Below are 21,385 nucleotides of genomic sequence, written 5' to 3' on the forward strand. Positions count from 1 at the left end.
CAGCGGGGAATCGAACCTGGCGCTGTGAAGCCACAGTACTAATCACTTGTGCTACCGTGCTGCTAAATACATAGTGGTAGATTGTGGTAATATGGTGAACAGGTGTTGGGTATTGATTAGTAAATTATACTCTTGTGTATATGAAGAAGATGGTTGGGCCAGGGACACTACCCTAAGGAACGTCTGCAGCGATGCCCTGGGACTGAGATGATTGACTTCCAACAACCACAACAATCTTCCTTTATGCTGGATATGACGTGAACTAATGGAGAGTTCTCCACCTGATTCCCATCGACGCCCGTTCTGAGACTGAACCAGCGTCGTGTCATTTTGCGCCCAAAATGAGCTTTCAACTGCATATCTATTCCCCAGTGATTGAGTACATTGATCTTCCTGACAATTGTTTGAGACTGAACCAGCGTCTTCGCAACTTTGGTGTGATTTTGATCACATGCTGGGTTTTTGACAAATATCCGCATCACCAATTCTGCCAATTTCTACCTGTACATCATTACTTTGATCTGACCATGATTCAGCTCCTATGTTTCTGAAATGTGAATTCAGCCTGTTATTTCTAATGAATTGGATTGGATTTGATTATTGTCACGTGAACCGAGGTACAGTGAAAAGTATTTTTCTGCGAGCAGCTCAACAGATCATTAAGTACATGAGAAGGAATGGGAATAAAAGAAAATACATAATAGGGCAACACAACATATACAATGAAGGTTATCAATCTGAAACATTAACTCTCTCTCCACAGATGCTGCCTGACCTGATTATTTTCAGCATCTGCAAAACTTTGCTTCTGTACATTATTTCTAGACTTGAATATACTAGTGCACTTAAATGAGGCCATCTGAAACTATGCTATGATTAGCTTTTATTCTGGATGGCGTGTAGAGTTTGGTGCCAAAATCCTATCTGCGTCCACACTAACGTCATGAATCTTCCAAATGCCTGTGTCCCATTTAGACTTGACATTTCTGATCTACAGTGATGTTACTGTCTTTTTCTCTCTCTTCCGTTCCTCAGTCTTTTGGCTTCTGAGAAGATTTGTTGGCACCTTGGCCTTCTGTTTAGAGAATTATTATATTGGGTTGGAAATGTCTGCGAGTTCTCTGAACATTTGGATCTGTTTTCTATTTGATATAGGCTCTTCTGTTTTATACGGTATTATTTCAACAATTGTTTCAAACCATTATTTGATTTAACAGATGTGTTCTCTTCCACATATAGGGTATAATAAAAAACAGATGGGCTGTACTCTACCTCCTGCTCAGCCTCAGTGAGGATCCACGTAAACCCCAAAGCAAGGTATCAGTGAAAATGTTCTCTCATCGGGAAACTAGTAACGAGCTCGAGCACCATTTAAAACTGAAAAATTATTGATTTATATCCTGATACCTGGTTATATATATATCCCATTGTTGGAAGTACCACTGAATTAATTTATTGTGATATCTGATGGTTGTAAAGCTGCTAAATACTTACAACCATCAGACAAGCCATTCTACCCAACTGGCTCATTTAAAAACAATTATTTTTTACGGGATGTGGGTGTCGCTGGCTAGACCACCATTTATTGCCAATCCGTAATTGCCCATGGGAAGGTGGGGGTGAGCTGCCTTCTTGAACCACTCCAGTCCGTGCAGTGTAGGTGCACATACTGTGCTGTTAGGGAGGATGCTCCAGTATTTTGACCCAGTAACCATGAAAGAACGGCGATATATTTCCAAATCAGGGTGGTGAGTGACTTGGAGGGGAATCTCCAGGTGGTGGGGTTCCCGGGTATCTGCTGCTCTTGTCCTTCTAGATGATGGAGGTCGTGGGTTTGGAAGGTGCTGTCTGAGGAGCCTTGGTGAGTTACTGCAGTGCATCTTGTAGATGGTACACACGGCTGCCACTGTACGTCAGTGGTGGCGGGAATTAATGCTTGTGGATGGAGTGCCAATCATACCGGCAGCTTTGTGCTGGATGGTGTTGAGCTTCTTGAGTGTTGTTGGAGCTGCACTCATGCAGGCAAGTAGGGAATATTCCATCACACTCCTGACTTGTGCCTTGTGGATGGTGGAAAGACTTTGGGGAGTCAGGAGGTGAGTTACTTGCCACAGGATTCCTAGCTTCTGACCTGCTTTTGTAGCCACAGTATGATATGGCTAGTTTAGTTCAGTCCGTGGTCAATGCTAACCCCCCAGGATATTAGTGCGGGATTCGGTGATGGTAATGCCATTAAATGTCAAAGGGTGATTGTTTGATTCCCTCTTACTGGCGATGGTCTTTTTCTGGCATTTGTGTGGCGCGAATGTAACTTGCCACCTGTCAGCCCAAGCCTGGATATTGTCCAGGTCTTGCTGCATTTGCATCTGGACTGCTTCATTATCTGAGGAGTTGTGAAAGGTGCTGAACATTGTGCAATCATCAGCAAACATCCCCACATTTGACCGTGTCCTGAAAGTGAGGCCATTGATGAAGCAGCTGAAGATTTTTGGGATAGGACACTGCCCTGAGGAACTCCTGCAGTGATGTCCCAGGACTGCGATGACAGACCTCCAACTATCACAACCATCTTCATTTGTGCCAAGTATGACTCCAACCAGCAGAGAGTTCCCCCGATTCTCATTGATTCCAGTTTTTCTCGAGCTCCTGAGAGAAGGTTCAACAGGGATAGGTGCACAGCCAAAATTAGAAGAGGCAGCCAGTGAGTCAGGAAGGCTTAGAGGCTAAACGTCAGTGAAGTCAGAGGGGAGTTTGGCAAGATTGGATGGTATTTATTTCAATGCAAAGAGTGAAGAACAAGGCAAATGAGTTGATGGCACAAATTGAAGCATGGGGGTATGATGTAATTGCTATCACTGAGACATGGGTGAGAGAGGGGCAGGATTGGCAGCTCAATATTCCAGGACACATGATCTTCAGACGAGACAGGGAAGGTGGTAAAAGAAGAGGGGGTGTCGCAATTTTGATCTGGGAATCAGTTACAGCAGCAAGGAAGGAGGACATCTTAGAAGTCTCTTCAACTGAAAATGAAGCACTTTTTGTGCAGTGTTTCTATTAACTCTTTGGTTGACTTTTATGTTTTTAATTACTGGTTAGAAGTAATCTGGGACCAGACATTTGGTATTGATCGTATTCTATTGCAGTGATCTATGGCAGCAGTGAACTGTACAGCAGCTCCCATTGATGTCAACCTTCTGGAAGTCCTTGGCAAAGTATCTGTTCTTTTTCTGTAATTTTGAACTTTAAGATACCATAGTTGACTCAAAAACAATATGCTTTATATCTTGTAAATGACACATGATCACTGCAGTAGATTTTAAGTAGTGGACTGTATGGGAGCTCTTGCTCGTAGAATTTTAAATTTGCATTTTCCTTTTTGATACTAATGCCACCTTGTCTAAACCCCAATTAATCTGATTTTACAGGTTGCTAATTATGCAGCATTATTTGCTCAAGCGCTGCCAAGAGATGCTCATTCTACCCCTTACTACTACTCGAGGCCCCAGAGTCTGCCACTAACATACCCTGATAGAGCTCCGTCGTCCCAAAGTGCTGGCAGTATTGGAAGCAGTGGAGTTGGTAGCCTTAGTATGTATGGTTTAAATGGACCAACACCAACACCTCAGTCTTTGTTACCTGGGTAAGTAATCTTCTATTCAGTACCTGAAAGTAAAATATGAATGCAACATTGGTAAGGACAGTAAGAGCAGTAATATCTAATGCAGTAAAGAGTCTGCTCTGTAGTCAGTGTGATTTGAGTTTTTGTCATGCTCGTACAGAGATCTATTTGATCAGCAGCTGTTTGGAATATTTTTTCCTGTGCCCCTTGCTGAGAGAAGTGTATTTATTAATTATTGATCCAAACAGAGAGTACTGTTTTCACTAGAAAGACGGAGGTTGAGGGGTGACCTGTTAGAGGTCTACAAGATTATGAGGGGCATGGATAGAGTGGATGGGCAGGCACTCTTTCCCAGGGTGGAGGGGTCAGTCACTGGAATGATCAGTCACCAGGGAGCATAGGTTTAAGGTCCGTGGGGCAATGTTTAGAGGAGATGTGCGAGGCAGGTGTTTTACGCAGAGGGTGGTGAGTGTCTGGAACGTGTTGCCAGGGGAGGTTGTGGAAGCAGATACATTAACGTCGTTCAAAAGGCATCTTGACAAAGAATGGATAGGATGGGTACAGGGGGATACGGCACAAGGAAGTGCTGAGGGTTTTGGCAAAGGTTGGTATCATGACCAGTACAGGCTTGGAGGGCTGAAGGGCCTGTTCCTGTGCTGTTTTGTTCTTTGTACTTCCACTCCTCCCACCTGGTTTACTTCCTTCCTTCTCATCAGTTCATTGTCTCCCTTCATCCTTCTCCCCTGCTAGTTTTTATTTCCCCAACATTTGTTCCTTAGTTATAGTTATGCAATGCTGCGATCTTATCTCTCTCTCTCCCTTTCATTTTGTGAAAGTAAATAGAAACAAAACTTTGGAACTCTGGTGGTATGTATGGTCGGAGGACTACAGCAGTTCTTCTGCACCATAACTTGTGCCAAATAACTGGCCTATCTACACCGCATGGACTGCTGCAGGTTGTCACCTTTATAAAGGGCAATAAGAGGTGGGCAATAAATGCTGGCCTAATCCCATGAAGACAGAAATGGTTGTGGATTTTAAATGGAGCTAATTCCGTGTAAAATGTAGCTTCTTATGAGGGTTCTTGTGTCTTGATCAGGCAAACATACCAATCTGCAGGAACAGCTGATACAGTGAGACATCAGTTAGGATCACGGTTTGCATGGGCTTTATCTGCTGCTCAACCTCCATCATTATCTACCTCAAAGGGCCTTCCAAACTCAATCTCTCGCAACATGTCAAGAATGAGACGTGAAGGAGAACTCGGCTGTGAGTATTCAATCGCTTCTTAGTTTGTTAGTCAACTGTCAGCATCTCAACATGAAAATATGTTTTTAGAACAGTTGTCCAAATTATATAGTCATTATCAAATTGATGTTTGTGACCTTGCTATGTGCAAATTGGCCATCATGTTTCCTGCATTACTACAAGTGTTTCTGCACTCAAGAAGTACAGCATTGGTAGTAAAGCACTTTCTTTACCTTGTTTAAAGTGGCTCCCATTGACTTATAGAGAACTTTGTCAATGTGGCCTGTATCGCAAAATTCAACAAGTTTTTTTTTCCATTCCAGGTTATTTGCCCTACGTCACATGACGCTCCCATAACCTTGAATATAAGGATCTTTATTATTGTCACAAGTAGGCTTACATCAACACTGCAATTAAGTTACTGTGAAAATCCCGTAGTCTCCACATTATGGCGCCTGTTCGGGTACACAGTGGGAGAATTCAGAATGTCCAATTCACCTAACAGCATGTCTTTCGGGAATTGTGGGAGGAAACCAGAGCACCCGGAGGAAACCCATGCAGACACTGGGAGAACGTGCAGACAAAAGCCGGGAATCGGACCCAGGTCCCTGGCGCTGTGAGACAACTGTTTGACGACCTAACTCTATTTGAGGACATGTTGTGCTCTGGTATTGGCATACTGCTCTTTGGTTAATTAGATCAGCAGTTGGTGTCTTGTCTCATGTGAGCTGTTAGCTAGCTGAGCCGTTTGCTGAGAGGCAGTTATCTGGCAGTCACCTGAGGCCTGTTTAGGGGCACAAAGGTACACGTTGTATTCTTCTCTTTGAAGTTTTAGTGTGAGTCATCCTGAAGTCTGTATAAAAGACAGACAGAAAGCGCACTCAGTAAGCGTTGCGCAGGTCAAAGAGACACAGCCTGAGTGAGTGAGACACATCCAGAGTGGGGAATTTGAAACTTGGTAATTTGGTGCAGTGAGGTAACCAGGAAAGTTTCAGGAGCCGTTCGGAGGAGGAGGAGCAGTCTCTGTGTGAGTATAAAAACCTAATGGTAACTTCCTGTTTTCCACTTTTTTTTTTCAAAATTGACGTCAGAGGGAAGCTGTGATCTGATTGGTTGATAGCAAATCTGCCCCAAATTAAAAAAAACACACTGCTAAACTCGTAAACTTAAATTAAACTAATTAATTAATTAGAGATGGCTGGTCAGGTGATGTGCTTGATGTGGGAGCTGGCAGATCCCATTGCGAGCTGCAGCGACCACATCTGCAGTAAGTGTTGGCTGCTCGAAGAGCTCCGGCTCAGAGTTGATGAGCTGGAGTCTGAGCTTCAAACAGTGAGGCACATCCGGGAGGGGGAGACTTACCTGGACACTGTGTTTCAGGAGGCAGTCACACCTGTCAGAGTAAGTGGTTTAAATCCTGCCAGTGCCCAGGGACAGCAGTGTGTGACTGCAAGTCAGGCAGGTAAAGGGAACCAGCAGTCAGGAACTCAGGAGCCTCAGCCCTTGACCCTGTCCAACAGGTACGAGGCACTTGCTCCCTGTGTGGATGGCGAACAGGGCTGCAGGAAGGATGAGTCAGCTGACCAAGGCACCCATGGTTCAACAGGCCATTCAAGGGGAGGGAGTAAATAGGCAAGTTGTAGTTGTAGGGGATTCTATTATCAGGGGGATAGATAGTATCCTTTGTGAGCAGGATAAAGAGTCCCGCATGGTATGTTGCCTGCCCGGTGCCAGGGTGCGGGGGACATCTCTGACCGGCTTGAAAGGATACTGGAGTTGTTGTGGTCCATGTCGTTACCAACAACATAGGCAAGTCTAGGAAAGAGGACCTGTTTAGATATTATAAAGAGCTAGGATTCAAATTTAAAAAACAGGTCCTCAAGGGTCATAATCTCCGGATTACTGCCTGAGCCACGTGCAAATTGGCATAGGGAGGCAAGAATAAGGGAAGTTAACATGTGGCTGAAAGAGTGGTGTGGGAAAGAGGGGTTCCTTTTTATGGGACACTGGCATCAGTTTTGGGACAGGGGGGACCTATACCGTTGGGATGATCTCCCCCTGAACCGAGCTGGGACCAGCGTTCTGGCGAAAAGAGTAAATAGGGTGATCAATAGGACTTTGAACTAGGGATTGGGGGAAGGGAAAGTCAGGGAACCAAGAGGTGAAGTAATCAGTGGGAAGCGTAGCTGCTTAGGAATACAAAAAAACACGAAAAGACAGAACTCAGGAGAGGTTACGATAGTCCCCATCTCGCAAAATATGACAGTGTATGGAACGGCTCAGTAAACCAAGGTCCACCACACTAAGAAAACAAAAAGGGACGGTCAATAGAGAATTAAAGGTGCTATATTTAAATGCGCGCAGTGTACGGAACAAGGTAGATGAGCTTGTGGCCCAGATTGTGACTGGCAGGTATGATGTGGTAGGCATCACAGAGACGTGGTTGCAGGGGGTTCAGGACTGGCATTTAAACATCCAGGGATTCACAACCTATCGAAAAGACAGAGAGGTGGGCAGAGGGGGCGGGGTTGCCTTGTTAATTAGGAATGAAATTAAATCAATAGCACTAAACGACATAGGGTCAGATGATGTGGAGTCTGTGTGGGTAGAGTTGAGGAACCACAAAGGCAAAAAAAACATAATGGGAGTTATGTACAGGCCTCCTAACAGTGGTCAGGACCAGGGGCACAAAATGCACCACAAAATAGAAAGGTCATGTCAGAAAGGCAAGGTCACAGTGATCATGGGGGACTTCAATATGCAGGTGGACTGGGTAAATAATGTTGCCAGTGGACCCAAAGAAAGGGAATTCATTGAATGTTTACAGGAGGGCTTTTTGGAACAGCTTGTGATGGAGCCCACGAGGGACAGGCCATTCTGGACTTAGTGTTATGTAATGTGCCAGACTTGATAAAAGATCTTAAAGTAAGGGAACACTTAGGAGGCAGTGATCATAATATGGTAGAATTCAATCTCCAATTTGAAAGAAAGAAGGTAGAATCAGATGTAAAGGTGTTACAGTTAAATAAAGGTAACTACAGAGGCATGAGGGAGGAACTGACGAAAATCGACTGGGAGCAGAGACTAGTGGGAAAGACAGTAGAACAGCAATGGCAGGAGCTTCTGGGAGTAATTGAGGACACAGTACAGAGGTTCATCCCAAAGAAAAGAAAGGTTATCAGAGGGGGGATTAGGCAGCCATGGCTGACAAAGGAAGTTAGGGAATGCATCAAAGCAAAAGAGAAAGCCTATAATGTGGCAAAGAGTAGTGGGAAGTCAGAAGATTGGGAAGGCTGCAAAAACAAACCGAGGATAACAAAGAGAGAAATAAAGAAAGAGAGGATCAAATATGAAGGTAGGCTAGCCAGTAACATTAGGAATGATAGTAAAAGTTTCTTTAAATACATTAAAAACAAACGGGAGGCAAAAGTAGACATTGGGCCGCTCCAAAATGACGCTGGTAATCTAGTGATGGGAGACAAGGAAATAGCTGAGGAACTAAATAAGTACTTTGCGTCAGTCTTCACAATAGAAGACATGAGTAATATCCCAACAATTCAGGAGAGTCAGGGGGCAGAGTTGAATATGGTAGCCATCACAAAGGAGAAAGTGCTAGAGGAACTAAGAGGTCTAAAAATTGATAAATCTCCGGGCCCAGATGGGCTACATCCTAGAGTTCTAAAGGAGATAGCTGAAGAAATAGTCGAGGCGTTAGTTATGATCTTTCAAAAGTCACTGGAGTCAGGGAAAGCCCCAGATGATTGGAAAATCGCTGTTGTAACCCTCCTGTTCAAGAAGGGAACAAGAAAAAAGATGGAAAATTATAGACCAATTAGCCTAATCTCGGTTGTTGGCAAGTTTCTAGAATCCATCGTTAAGGATGAGATTTCTAAATTCTTGGAAGTGCAGGGTCGGTTTAGGACAAGTCAGCATGGATTTAGTAAGGGGAGGTCGTGCCTGACAAACCTGTTAGAGTTCTTTGAAGAGATAACAAATAGGTTAGACCAAGGAGAGCCAATGGATGTTATCTATCTTGACTTCCAAAAGGCCTTTGATAAGGTGCCTCACGGGAGACTGTGAGTAAAATAATGGTATTCGAGGCAAGGTACTAACATGGATTGACGATTGACTGTCAGGCAGAGAGTTGGGATAAAAGGTTCTTTTTCGGAATGGCAACCGGTGACGAGTGGTGTCCCGCAGGGTTCAGTGTTGGGGCCAAAGCTGTTCTCTTTATATATTAACGATCTAGATGACGGGACTGGGGTCATTCTGGCTAAGTTTGCCGATGATACAAAGATAGTGGAGGGGCAGGTAGTATTGAGGAGGTGGTGAGGCTACAGCAAGATTTAGACAGTTTAGGAGAGTGGTCCAAGAAATGGCTGATGAAATTCAACGTGGGCAAGTGCGAGGTCTTGCACTTTGGAAAAGAGAATAGAGGCATGGACTATTTTCTAAACGGTGACAAAATTCATAATGCTGAAGTGCTTTGGGAGTCCTAGTCCAGGATTCTCTAAAGGTAAACTTGCAGGTTGAGTCTGTAATTAAGAAAGCAAATGCAATGTTGTCATTCATCTCAAGAGGCTTGGAATATAAAAGCAGGGATGTACTTCTGAAGCTTTATAAAGCACTAGTTAGGCCCCATTTAGAATACTGTGAGCAATTTTGAGCCCCACGCCTCAGGAAGGACATACTGGCACTGGAGAGGGTCCAGCGGAGATTCACACGGATGATCCCAGGAATGGTAGGCCAAACATACGATGAACGTCTGAGGATCCTGGGATTATATTCATTGGAGTTTAGGAGGTTGAGGGGAGATCTAATAGAAACTTACAAGATAATGAATGGCTTAGATAGGGTGAACGTAGGGAAGTTGTTTCCATTAGCAGGGGAGACGAGGACCCGGGGGCACAGCCTTAGAATAAAAGGGAGTCACTTTAGAACAGAGATGAGGAGAAATTTCTTCAGCCAGAGAGTGGTGGGTCTGTGGAATTCATTGCCACAGAGGGCGGTGGAGGCCGGGAAGTTGAGTGTCTTTAAGACAGAAGTTGATAAATTCTTGATTTCTCGAGGAATTAAAGGCTATGGAGAGAGAGCGGGTAAATGGAGTTGAAATCAGCCATGATTGAATGGTGGAGTGGACTCGATGGGCCGAATGGCCTTACTTCCACTCCTATGTCTTATGGTCTTATGGTTAGGAAGTTGAAGGCTGATCAGATTTTGTACGCCTTGAATGAGTTTCATTTCAGAACTTTTGAACTGAAAGGCTCTTGCTGAACTTTCTTAATTTCTTCTCAGCCAATGATTATCCTGTAATCTCCACCTTGCAAAAGACATGAATGCCTGCCTCTATATATTGCCTGCAGAGTCAATAGCCACAGTATTACCTGTGCCTGGGAAGATATATGTTTCCTATAAGTCAAAGGCTTCAGGAAACCAGTGGCTAAATTGGCAGAATAATTCTTTACGCAGTGAAAACAAAGAAAGGCTTGTACTTGTATGGTGCCATTCACAGCCATTGGCTGCCCGAAAGCAGGTTGTGGCCAATGAATTACTTTGGAAGTGCAGTCGCAGTTATAATGTAGGACATGTGGCTGCCAACTCGCACACAGCAAACTCCCACCAAGAGCAATGTGATAATAGCCAGCTAATGTTTTTGAGATGCTGGTTGATTGGTCAGGACACTGGGGAGAACAATCCCTGCTGTTCTTTGAATTTGTGCCAAGGAATCTTTTATGTTTGTCTGAAAGGGCAGACAGGGCTTCAATTTAACACCTTGTCCAAAAGCTGGCAAATCCAATAGTAAAGCACTCTCAGTGCTGCATTCGAGTTCAGCTGAGATTTTTATCCCTCGAGCGCTGCAGTTACTCTGGTAAGAGTGCTGCCAACTCAGCCCCTGCCAACACCAGTGGAGAGAACATAGAGAACCCGCTGTTCTCAGCAACGCTGGGTATCCTGGCCATTTGCAAATCATTCAACGTGTGTAATGCCCAAATGTTTACTCCTGCCTATCATTTCTTGGCAGTTGGTGATGTCGTTTCTTGATAGAACTCAGTCTTTTCTAAATTCATAATTTGAGCTACCCCAGGCTGCGTGCACAATGCTGAAGGATATGTTACTGTGCCAAAGCTGCTTATTGGTCATTATCCCCGTGACTACGTCATAGAATCATAGAATTTACAGTGCAGAAGGAGGCCATTCGGCCCATAGAGTCTGCACTGGCTCTCGGAAAGAGGCACTTAAGCCCATGTCTCCACCCTATCCCTGTAACCACAGTTAACCTTTTTGGACACTAAGAGCAATTTATCATGGCCAATCCACCTAACCTGCACATCTTTGGACCGTGGGAGGAAACCGGAGCACCCGGAGGAAACCCACACAGACACGGGGAGAATGTGCAGACTCCGCACAGACAGTGACCCAAGCTGGGAATCGAACCTCGGACCTTGGAGCTGTGAAGCAACTGTGCTAACCACTGTGCTGCCGTGCTGCCCCAATGCACCATTGTTCATTGGCCATGTCCATTGTTCAATTTTAGACACCACTTGCTAAAAGAGACTTGCTCAAAGTTACTGTCCTGATTTGTTGTATTGTTTTTCAGCATCTGCGGAAGTGACAGAGGCAACACTGGTCAGAGATATTCTCTATGTCCTTCAAGGAATTGATGGAAAATGTATCAAAATGTGTAATTCTGAAAACTGCTATAAAATTGATTCCAAGGTAATTGATCTTAAATGAATAGTAATGGTACTTTTATATTCACAATCATCTTTTATTTTTCTCCAAATGAACAGAAAGTGGTATCCAGTGAAAGGCAGGGGAAGCATTTGTTGCGTTCAGAATGATAAATATTTGGGCTGGGGGCGATTCCATTGTTTATACATATGTAAGTGTCAATAACCTGGAAATTGAGAGCACAATTCGTCTGCATTGTCTATTACAAACCAAAGAATTAGCTCTATTCAGCCGGTTAATCATTGCACAAAAGCAGTTTAAATCTCAAGGCCATAATTTATTTCCCTTTTCCCATTTTAAACTTACTATGGCTTATCTTTTGTCTATTTGCACTAGGAAGTATCATCAAGGTTTGTTTAAATGTATAATGTAAAAATGAGTCTTGTCCACCTCCCATCCCCGCTCAAGATTCCCTCAGTATAAAATATCCCATCAGAACATTAAAAGAAAATCATGCCACGCATTGTCCTGGACAGTATTTATCTCAAGCAATAATAATTTTTATTGTCACAAATAAGACTTACATTAACACTGCAATGAAATTACTGTGAAAAGCCCCTAGTCGCCACATTCCAGCGCCTGTTCGGGTACACAGAGGGAAAATTTAGAATGTCCAAATTACCTAACAAGCACGTCTTTCGAGATGCAGACACGGGAAAATGTGCAGAATCAAACCTTGGACCCTGAAACTGAAGCAACAGTGCTACCCACTGTGCAACCGTGCTGCCCACTATACCATCAAAAGATATTAACCTCAACGTGGTGGTGCAGTGGTTAGCACTGTTGCCTCACGGCGCCGAGGTCCCAGGTTCGATCCCAGTTCTGGGTCACTGTCGTGGGGAGTTTGCACATTCTCCCTGTGTTTGCGTGGGTTCCACCCCCCACAACCCAAAGATGTGCAGGTTAGGTGGATTGTCACGCAAAATTGCCCCTTAATTGGAAAAAATGAATTGGATACTCTAAATTTATTTTAAAAAAGATATTAATCTCAGTATTGTTGTGGAACGTTGCAGGGTTGAGCGTTGCCAGTGTAGCCACCTAATTTGGCCAACTCCCAATTTAAAATGGCGATCGCCAAAGGCTGATGGAACAGTCAGCCCAACGTAGACAGAAACCAGTAGCTGCAGGTTTGCTGTGTATTTAACTCTACAAAAGGCTAGACAACATCGATACCAGCGACCATCAGCATAACAATGTCGCAGCCATCTACATACTGATGAGCAATCCCCGGGAACAATAAGTAACATTTGGGACACACAAAGCAAAGCCAGACTCCCCAGCGCCAGCAGGAGCCAACACAAAGGAGGTGAACGGACACCTCAAGACCGCCCATCGATCAGGGAACCGCTCCAGTATTGGAGAAATCGAACCAAGCGATTGGGACAAAGTCCAATCACTTGGAACCAGATGCAGAGTCTGCCCCGAAAGGTGGGAAGCCCCTGGGGACTATAAGAGTTAAGCCCCAAGTTCAAATCGCTCTCTCTCTTCGTCTTGCCCGGGTCACCCAGCAACACGAACCAACATTGACCGTGACCGGTGCAGTGATCGTCGACTGACAGAAGTAAGTCTTAATTCAACACTCGCTACGAGATGGGCGCTCCTAGCTACCAATCCGTACCAACTTCAAATCCCGCAGACTCCGAACCCGAACAAAAGGCCATTTGTTCCCCTGACATGGTGGGCCAGTCCGAAGTTAAGTATCGGCCTGTTAGTTATAGAAGTAGCTTATACGTAGAATTTGTGCATGAGTAGCGATTACTGTGTATAATAAGTGTGCTTCGATTTGAATCTTACAAATCGGTGTATTGAGTTATTGATCATTACTCAGACTTGAACCTTGTGGCGGTATCATAAAGATACCTGGCGACTCGAGAGCAAAGGTAATAAAACAGAGCAATTGAACCAACGGAAAGTTAGCAACACCAGCGAGAGAGAGAGAGGGCAGATAGGTAGAGAGAATTTAGATAGGTGCAAAAGTAACAGGGTTGTTGTAGGGGATTTTAATTTCCCCAGTGTTGACTGGGGCTCACTTAGTGCTAGGGGCTTGGATGGGGCAGAGTTTGTAAGGAGCATCCAGGAGGGCTACTTGAAACAATATGTGGCTAGTCCAACTAGGGAAGGGGCAGTACTGGACTTGGTATTGGGGAATGAACCTCGACAGGTAGTTGAGGTTTCAGTAGAGGAACATTTTGAGAGTAGTGATCACAATTCCGTATGTTTTAGAGTACTTTTGGATAGGGATGAGGGTAACCCTCGGGTTATGGTACTAAACTGGAGGAAGGAAAATTACGAAAATTAAAGTTAGCCCGCAAACAAAACTGAGCAACGGCCCCAAACTTAGCACCAAACAATACAGAAAGAACCAGAAGGAAAAAAAGAAGTTTGACAGCAGATCCAGAACACAACTATTCGCCCCCAAGTTCAATGTCCTCCATCTCCTGCCAGCCCCTTGTCCCTGACAAAGTTCATCGCCTCTTCTGGCGATCCGAAGTAAAGTTCCTGGCCCTCGTATGTGACCCACAAACGTGCTGGGTACAGCATGCTAAACTTCACCCCCTTCTTAAAGAGGGCTGATTTCACTTTATTAACTTGCCCTTCTTTTGACCAGTTGTGAACCCAGGTCCTGATAGACAAGCAGCTCGTTGCCTTCCATGTCTGTCTGGCCCACCTCAAGATCTGAATCTTGTCTAGGAACCGGTGCATTCGTACCAGCATCGCCCTCGGCGGCTCTTTCCTCAGCGGCTTCCTCATAAGCGCCCTGTCCACCTCCAAGGGCCGAGCAAAAGCACCTTCCCCCATCAGCTTCTCGAACATACACGCCACATATGCATCTGCGTCCGATCCCTCGCTGCCCTCTGGCAGGCCAACGATCCTCAGATTTTGTCTGCGTGATCTGTTCAGCAGATCCTCCACTTGATCCTCAAATCGGAAGAATTCGTCGTCGGGTTCATCAATATGCAACACGTCTAGTTGCGGTTCGGATTTGGTACTGGGGTAGCCTCCCAAGTTGAAAGGTTTGTCTGCGTCGTAGTCTTCTAGGACCATATCATCACTGTTTGCGTCGGAGCTGGCATTAGGTTCGCGAGGTCCAGAGAAAATGTTACGGTCGGTATCGAAGTATTCAAGGTCGGAATCATCGGTTTGGGCGTAGGTAACTGCTTGTTGCAGGGTTCTTCAGAGGTTAATTTCATTTCCTGGTTCAATTTGAGGCATTGTGCTGTCATTCCAGGTGAAAGAAGGTTGTTTTGTGGCTTTAAAAGATATTTTCTTTGATTTGGGACGTTTCCCCTTTAAATGGGCGTGGTCTGGGGCCTCTGACATCATGATGCATGTGACATCATACGTAGGAAGCGTTTGCGCATGCGCAAGTTGCTGTTCCTGTACCTATGGCCGTTTTTGTGATTGCGCATGCGCGGCGCCTCGCGCATGTGCAAACAGACCTTCCCATTCTGTGCGCTTCTCACGCAACTGTGCAAGTGCAGTCCCTTTAAAAAGATGGCCGCCGATCAAAATTGTTCTCTGCTCCGGGATTTCGGCCTCGAGGTGAGTACTGGCGCTTCTCTTACATTTTCTTGCTGGTTGGAGTGTGTTTTCCTCACAGAATTTGCCCAGGACTGCCTGGAAGTTGCTCCTGTTTTGCCCCTTGGAGAACTTGAATTTTTTAAAGATTTCTTCTGCTCTGGCACCGGCGATGGTGAGGAGAAGCTCTGTCTTTTCCGCATCGGCCACGTCTTCTAGTTCGGCTGCCACCAGGAAGATGTCAAACATTTGCCGGAATACCCGCTAGTTTTTGCGGAGATCGCCGTGGCACTGGAGCTGCTATGGAACCGGGACCTCGAACATCTTGCCTGGGTATCGTTGCTGGTTGTCACTGTACGCTGAGGCATGGCTATTTGGATTGAAACAGTTCAGTCCTGGTACCATGATTTGTTCTGTTCTCGGTGTCACATAAGCGGCTTCCTTGTGGTGCACTTGACAAAGGAAGGTTCAGACGTGGAGATAATTTCAACACGTTTATTAAACTATTTACACTTCTATTACTCTGGTTCGACACTACTGCTAATCCTATTATTGCTACCCAGACTGACTAACCAGTTGCTGCAATCCACGTGGTGGGTGTAATATTGAATCAACCCTGTGTCTGTACTCACTGACTGTCTCCACTGGAAAGAGGCAGATCATGTGTGTGGTGTCCTTTATATATGGGTTGGTGTAATGCCCTCTTGTGGTCGTGTCACCTCTGTGTGTATCGTGAATGTCCATTGGTCGTGTCCTATCTAACTGATCTATTGGTTGAGTGTTTGTGTGTGATGTCTCCGGTGCTCCCTCTAGTGTCTAGCTACCTATATGCATTTACATTGATGCACATCACCACAGAAGGTTGTAAAGACTGAACTGATTGGTACAATAATAAGTGCACATTCAATAGTACTTCTAATGGTTGGCTAGTCCAATAAGTGCAATCATCTGACTTTCAGTATATGTTTTGCATTGATATTTTTGATTTAATCTCTCTAAATGCATAATTGGCTTTGGGATTGGGCCAAGACACGGATGAAAACGTGTTCACCTCTTGCAGGTTGGGTAAGGTTCTGGAAAAATACTTTAAGTTTTTATCCAATTGTCAATACTACTGTAGTGATCTGCACATCTGTACATACATCTGCACATACACCAGGGACTGCAGCACAGATGTGACAGCCACAGCATCACTAGAGGGAGCATCAGAAACGGATATAAATGGTCGAGCCCAAGGCAGGATCCGCCTCTTTTAGAAGCACAGGGCTAGTGAGCAGCAGCACACAGGGATAGCTCAGCATGGGCAGCTTACCTTAGTTTCACTGGTGATACCTCTTGACTGTTTTACATCTAGTTGAGCTCTGGAAGCAGAACGAACCCTTTGAATAAAGAGCTTGTGTTAACTGTAAGTCTACAGTCGTTATTCAGAATTAGAGAATAACATATAGTACCAGGAGTGGTTTCAGCAAGCCAGCTAGACACCAGCAAGAGAAGAGAACTTAAACCAGACATTCGAGCAAGGAAGGCCTCGCAGCATTCGGACCCTTCAGATACCAATCGGCACGATGGGCCCAATCCAAGCTCCCCGCCTGCTCAAGACCACTGGTAATATGTATTCCAATTGGAAACTTTTTATACAACAGTTCAAAATATATCTAGAAGCTAAGGATCTAACCTCAGCGTCTGATGCCAGGAAGATAGCCTTGCTCTTATCCCTGGCAGGTCCACAGGCATTAGAAATATATAATTCCTTTACCTACCTGGAAGGGGAGGACAAGGGCAAGCTGGAAATAATCATCAAAAAATTTGAACGCCACTGTCAATCTGAAGTCAATGAGACATTTGAAAGATTCAAGTTCACCGGCGTTTGCAAAAACCGGGAGAACCTTTCGGCAGTTTTGTAACTTTTTAAAAATTACTAGCTCAATCCTGCAACTTTGAAAACCTCCGTGACTCCCTCATCAGAGACCAGATAGTCAATGGTATATCTGATGAGAGATTTAGAAAATCCTTATTAAAACGAAAAGACCTAACCCCAGAAACAGCCATGCAAAGATGCTCTACTTATGAAAAAAGTAAAGACGAATATGAGGAGTTTACTTACCGGGACCAAGGCCTTCACCACGAGGTCGAGCCCGTCAAAATGGTGGCCCAGGCTTCCAGAAGGCGCTCCTTCAACGGCAATCCCGCGGGCGCGAACCTGGATGCAGGCACATGTCTACTGCGCATGCACGAGCGTGGAGGGACAGCGTCATGAAGTGTCCCCGCTGCGGACACGCCCACTTAAAAGGGCAATGTCCAACTTCTGGAAAACAATGTTTAAAGGGTGGCAAATACAATCACTTTGCCCCACAGTGCAGAGCTGCACTGCTAATGAAGACAACTAGACAGAAAGACATGAACTTCAATGTAAAAAGCATAGGCTCAATGGAGCACAAAAAAAAACAATGCGAGTATTCCGCGGATGAGGACAACCTCGCTTGCGACAACTCGTTTGTCGTGGACTCGTTCGAGACAATTGAGGAACATGACGTAACAATCGCCTCACCCGGTCAACAGCATTGATTCCAGCAGTGAGTGGTCTGCGACTGTGCAAGTCACTGACTTTCCATTAGTCTTCAAGCTTGACACTGGGGCCTCAGCTAATCTCCTCACTGATCAGGATCTCCATTCGATTCCAGGAAACCAGGAAATAATACCCACTGCATGTCGGCTGAAGGACTAAAAGGGCAATCAGATCGCCTCAAAGGGACCGTGCCATCTCCGGGTGGACAACAAGACGATAGGCAAGCAGCTACGATTCGAGATTGTAGACGGCAATAAGCCATCACTGTTAGGCCGCTCAGGCCTGCAAAGACTTGCAGCTGGTGCAACGCATTTACATGCACACCCAGGATCCATCAAGCCTGGAAGCTAAAATCCACAGCATGCTACAAGAATACCCCAACGTATTTAAAGGCACGGGCACCTTACCCTGCAATACAAAATCATGCTGAAGACAGACGCCAAACCCATCATGCAGCCGCCCAAGAGGGTTCCAACTCCACTGCGGGAGAAGTTGAAAGCCGAACTCAACAGACTGCAGTCACAAGGCGTAAAATTGCGAGTCACACAGCCGACTGACTGGGTTAGCTCCATTGTCTGTGTTAAGAAACCTGGAGATCTTCGCATATGCATAGACCCGAAGGACCTGAACCAGAACATTCGCAGGGAACACTACCCCATACCCAAGCGTGAAGAAATCACATCTGAGATGGCGAATGCTCGTATCTTCACCAAACTCGACGCCTCGCAGGGGTTTTGGCAGATACAGCTCGATGACTCGAGCAGATTACTGTGTACGTTCAACACGCCGTTTGGATGTTTCTGCTTCAATCGTATGCCCTTTGGCATTATCTCTGCGTCAGAGATCTTCCACAGGATAATGGAGCAAATGACCGAGGGCATCGAGGGTGTCAGAGTCTATGTGGATGACATCATCGTCTGGTCCGCCACTGAAGAAGAACACCTCTGTCATCTGAAGAAGGTGTTTCAGAGGATTCATAAATGCGGTTTGAAACTGAACCAGGCAAAATGCACATTTGCGAAGGAGTCTGTCACCTCTCTGGGTGACACCGTATCATCTCAGGGTGTCAGCCCTGATGAGGTGAAAATCGCTGCAATATGGACCATGAAGACGCCACACGACAAGAAGGCGGTGCTACGATTTTTGGGCTTCGTCAACTTCCTCGGCAGGTTCATCCCAAACCTGTCCGCACGGACGGCAGCTTTACGCAATCTCCTACGAAAGACCACTGCGTTTGAGTGGACACAACGTCACCAAAATGAATGGGTGGATCTCAAACAGCAACTAACGAGGGCACCGACCCTTGCTTTCTTTGACGCAACAAGACCCACCAAGATCTCCACTGACGCCAGCCAGGACGGGACTGGAGCCGTTCTCCTCCAACAGGCCGACCAGTCTGACTGGGTCCCGGTGGCAGACGCGTCCAGGGCCATGACCGCAACTGAGTGCAGATAAGCACAAATCGAAAAAGAATGTCTCGGACTCCTCACTGGGATTCTGAAGTTCCATGACTATGTGTACGGCCTGCCCACGTTCATAGTGGAAACCGACCACAGACCGTTGGTCCATATCATAGACAAGGATCTAAATGACATGACACCTCGTCTGCAGCGCGTCATGATGAAGCTGCGAAGGTATGATTTCACCCTAGTATCCACTCTGGGAAGAGATCTTGCCATTGCCGATGCACTGTCCCAATCACTTGGCACTGACAACGCACCATCAGCCCCTATCAGAGAAATCGAGGCCCAAACACAGTTATGCATGGAGAATTTGCCTGCTTCGGATGAGGAGCTTTGCCTAATCCGACAGGAGACGCAGAAAGATGCAACCTTACGGGGGGTGCTGCACCTACTCCAGCACGGTTGGACGAAGGGACAATGTCCACAATTTCAGAATGTCAAGTCAGAACTGATTGGAGTTGCCGGCCTGCAGCTACGCAATGCGCAGATTGTGATTCCGGCCACACTCCGCGCTGAGATGCTACGTAAGATTCATGAAGGCCACCTAGGCATTGAGAAATGCAAAAGGCGAGCACGACAGGCTGTGTACTGGCCCTGCATGAATCAAGACATAACGGACATGGTCATGACATGTGACACCTGTCAAAGACATCAACCCGCACAGTGTAAAGAACCACTGCAGCAACACAAACTCACAATGGCACCGTGGACAAAAGTGGGCATTGACCTATTTCATGCCACAGGGCGTGATACATCCTGATCATGGACTATTACTCAAAATATCCGGAGGTACTGAAACTCCATGGTCTCACGTCTTCATCTGTCACCAAGGCGTGCCAGGAGACATTCTCGCGGCATGGAATCCTGCGTGTGGTGATGTCAGATACTGGTCCGTGCTTCGCGAGCTGGGAATGGAAAGAGTTAGAGGTTTACAGCATGGAAACAGGCCCTTCGGCCCAACCAGTCCATGCCGCCCAGTTTTTACCATTAAGCTAGTCCCAGTTGCCCGCACTTGGCCCATAACCCTCTATACCCATCTTACCCATGTAACTATCTAAATGTTTTTTAAAAGACACAATTGTACCCGCCTCTACTACTACCTCTGGCAGCCCATTCCAGACACTCACTACCCTCTGAGTGAAGAAATTGCCCCTCTGGGCCCTTCTGAATCTCTCCCCTCACACCTTAAACCTATGCCCTCTAGTTTTAGACTCCCCTACCTTTGGGAAAAGATGTTGACTATCTACCTTATCTTGCCCCTCATTATTTTATAGACCTCTATAAGATCACCCCTAAGCCTCCTACGCTCCAAGGAAAAAAGTCCCAGTCTATCCAGCCTCTCCTTGTAACTCAAACCATCAAGTCCCGGCAACATCCTAGTAAATCTCTTCTGCACTCTTTCCAGTTTAATAATATCCTTTCTATAATAGGATGACCAGAACTGCACACGGTATTCCAAGTGTGGCCGTACCAATGTCTTGTACAACTTCAACAAGACGTCCCAACTCCTGTATTCAATGTTCTGACCAATGAAACCAAGCATGCCGAATGCCTTCTTCACCACCAGTTCTCAGACCGCTACAGCTTTCGGCATGTAACATCCAGTCCGCGCTACCCACAGTCAAATGAAAAGTGGAAAAGGGTGACCACATTGTTCAACAACTTATTAGCAAGGCAACAGATTCACGCTTGGACATCAACCCAGCGCTGTTGTCCTACCGAGCAACCCCATTGAGCGCAGGACTGTCGCCAGTGCAGATGCTCTTCGGCAGGGACATCCGGACAACCCTCACGGCGATTCAATTCCGAGACCCCGAGTAATGTGTCAGAGACGCCACATTCCATGAATTAATACATTTTAAACGTATGCCCCAGTTGATGTCTTTTTAAAAAAGATTTAGAGTACCCAATTGTTTTTTCCAATTAAGGGGCAATTTAGCATGGCCAATTTACCTCCCCTGCACATCTTTGGGTTGTGGGGTGAGACCCACGCAGACACTGGGAGAATGTGCAAACTCCACATGGACAGTGACCCGGGCCGGAATCGAACCCGGGTCCTCGGCACCGTGAGGCAGCAGTGCTAACCACTGTGCCCTCCCAGTTGATGTCTTGGCAAGGTTTTTGGTGTTGATTTTGGATTTAGGTATTTGTATATTTTTAGTTGGTGCCAGTACGCAGTTACCAGGCAGCTCCTCAACAGTGAGTGGTTCGAGGGAGGGCAATGGTTCACTTTCCAAC

General features: G+C 45.8%; 1 protein-coding gene across 2 annotated transcripts in view; it reads left to right on the forward strand.

Moving 5' to 3' along the window:
• The window catches only part of tubgcp3 (tubulin gamma complex component 3), a 127,823-nt gene that overhangs the window by 10,108 nt on the left and 96,330 nt on the right, over window positions 1–21,385 (forward strand). For both annotated transcript variants that reach the window (XM_072475988.1, XM_072475989.1), the window contains exons 3-6: window positions 1,240–1,317; window positions 3,426–3,640; window positions 4,719–4,888; window positions 11,466–11,584. In XM_072475988.1, the coding sequence (XP_072332089.1) occupies window positions 1,240–1,317; window positions 3,426–3,640; window positions 4,719–4,888; window positions 11,466–11,584 (582 nt within the window). The remainder of the gene's footprint in view (window positions 1–1,239; window positions 1,318–3,425; window positions 3,641–4,718; window positions 4,889–11,465; window positions 11,585–21,385) is intronic.

This window comes from Scyliorhinus torazame, chromosome 15 (genome assembly GCF_047496885.1).
Source record: "Scyliorhinus torazame isolate Kashiwa2021f chromosome 15, sScyTor2.1, whole genome shotgun sequence".
Lineage (NCBI taxonomy): Eukaryota > Metazoa > Chordata > Chondrichthyes > Carcharhiniformes > Scyliorhinidae > Scyliorhinus > Scyliorhinus torazame.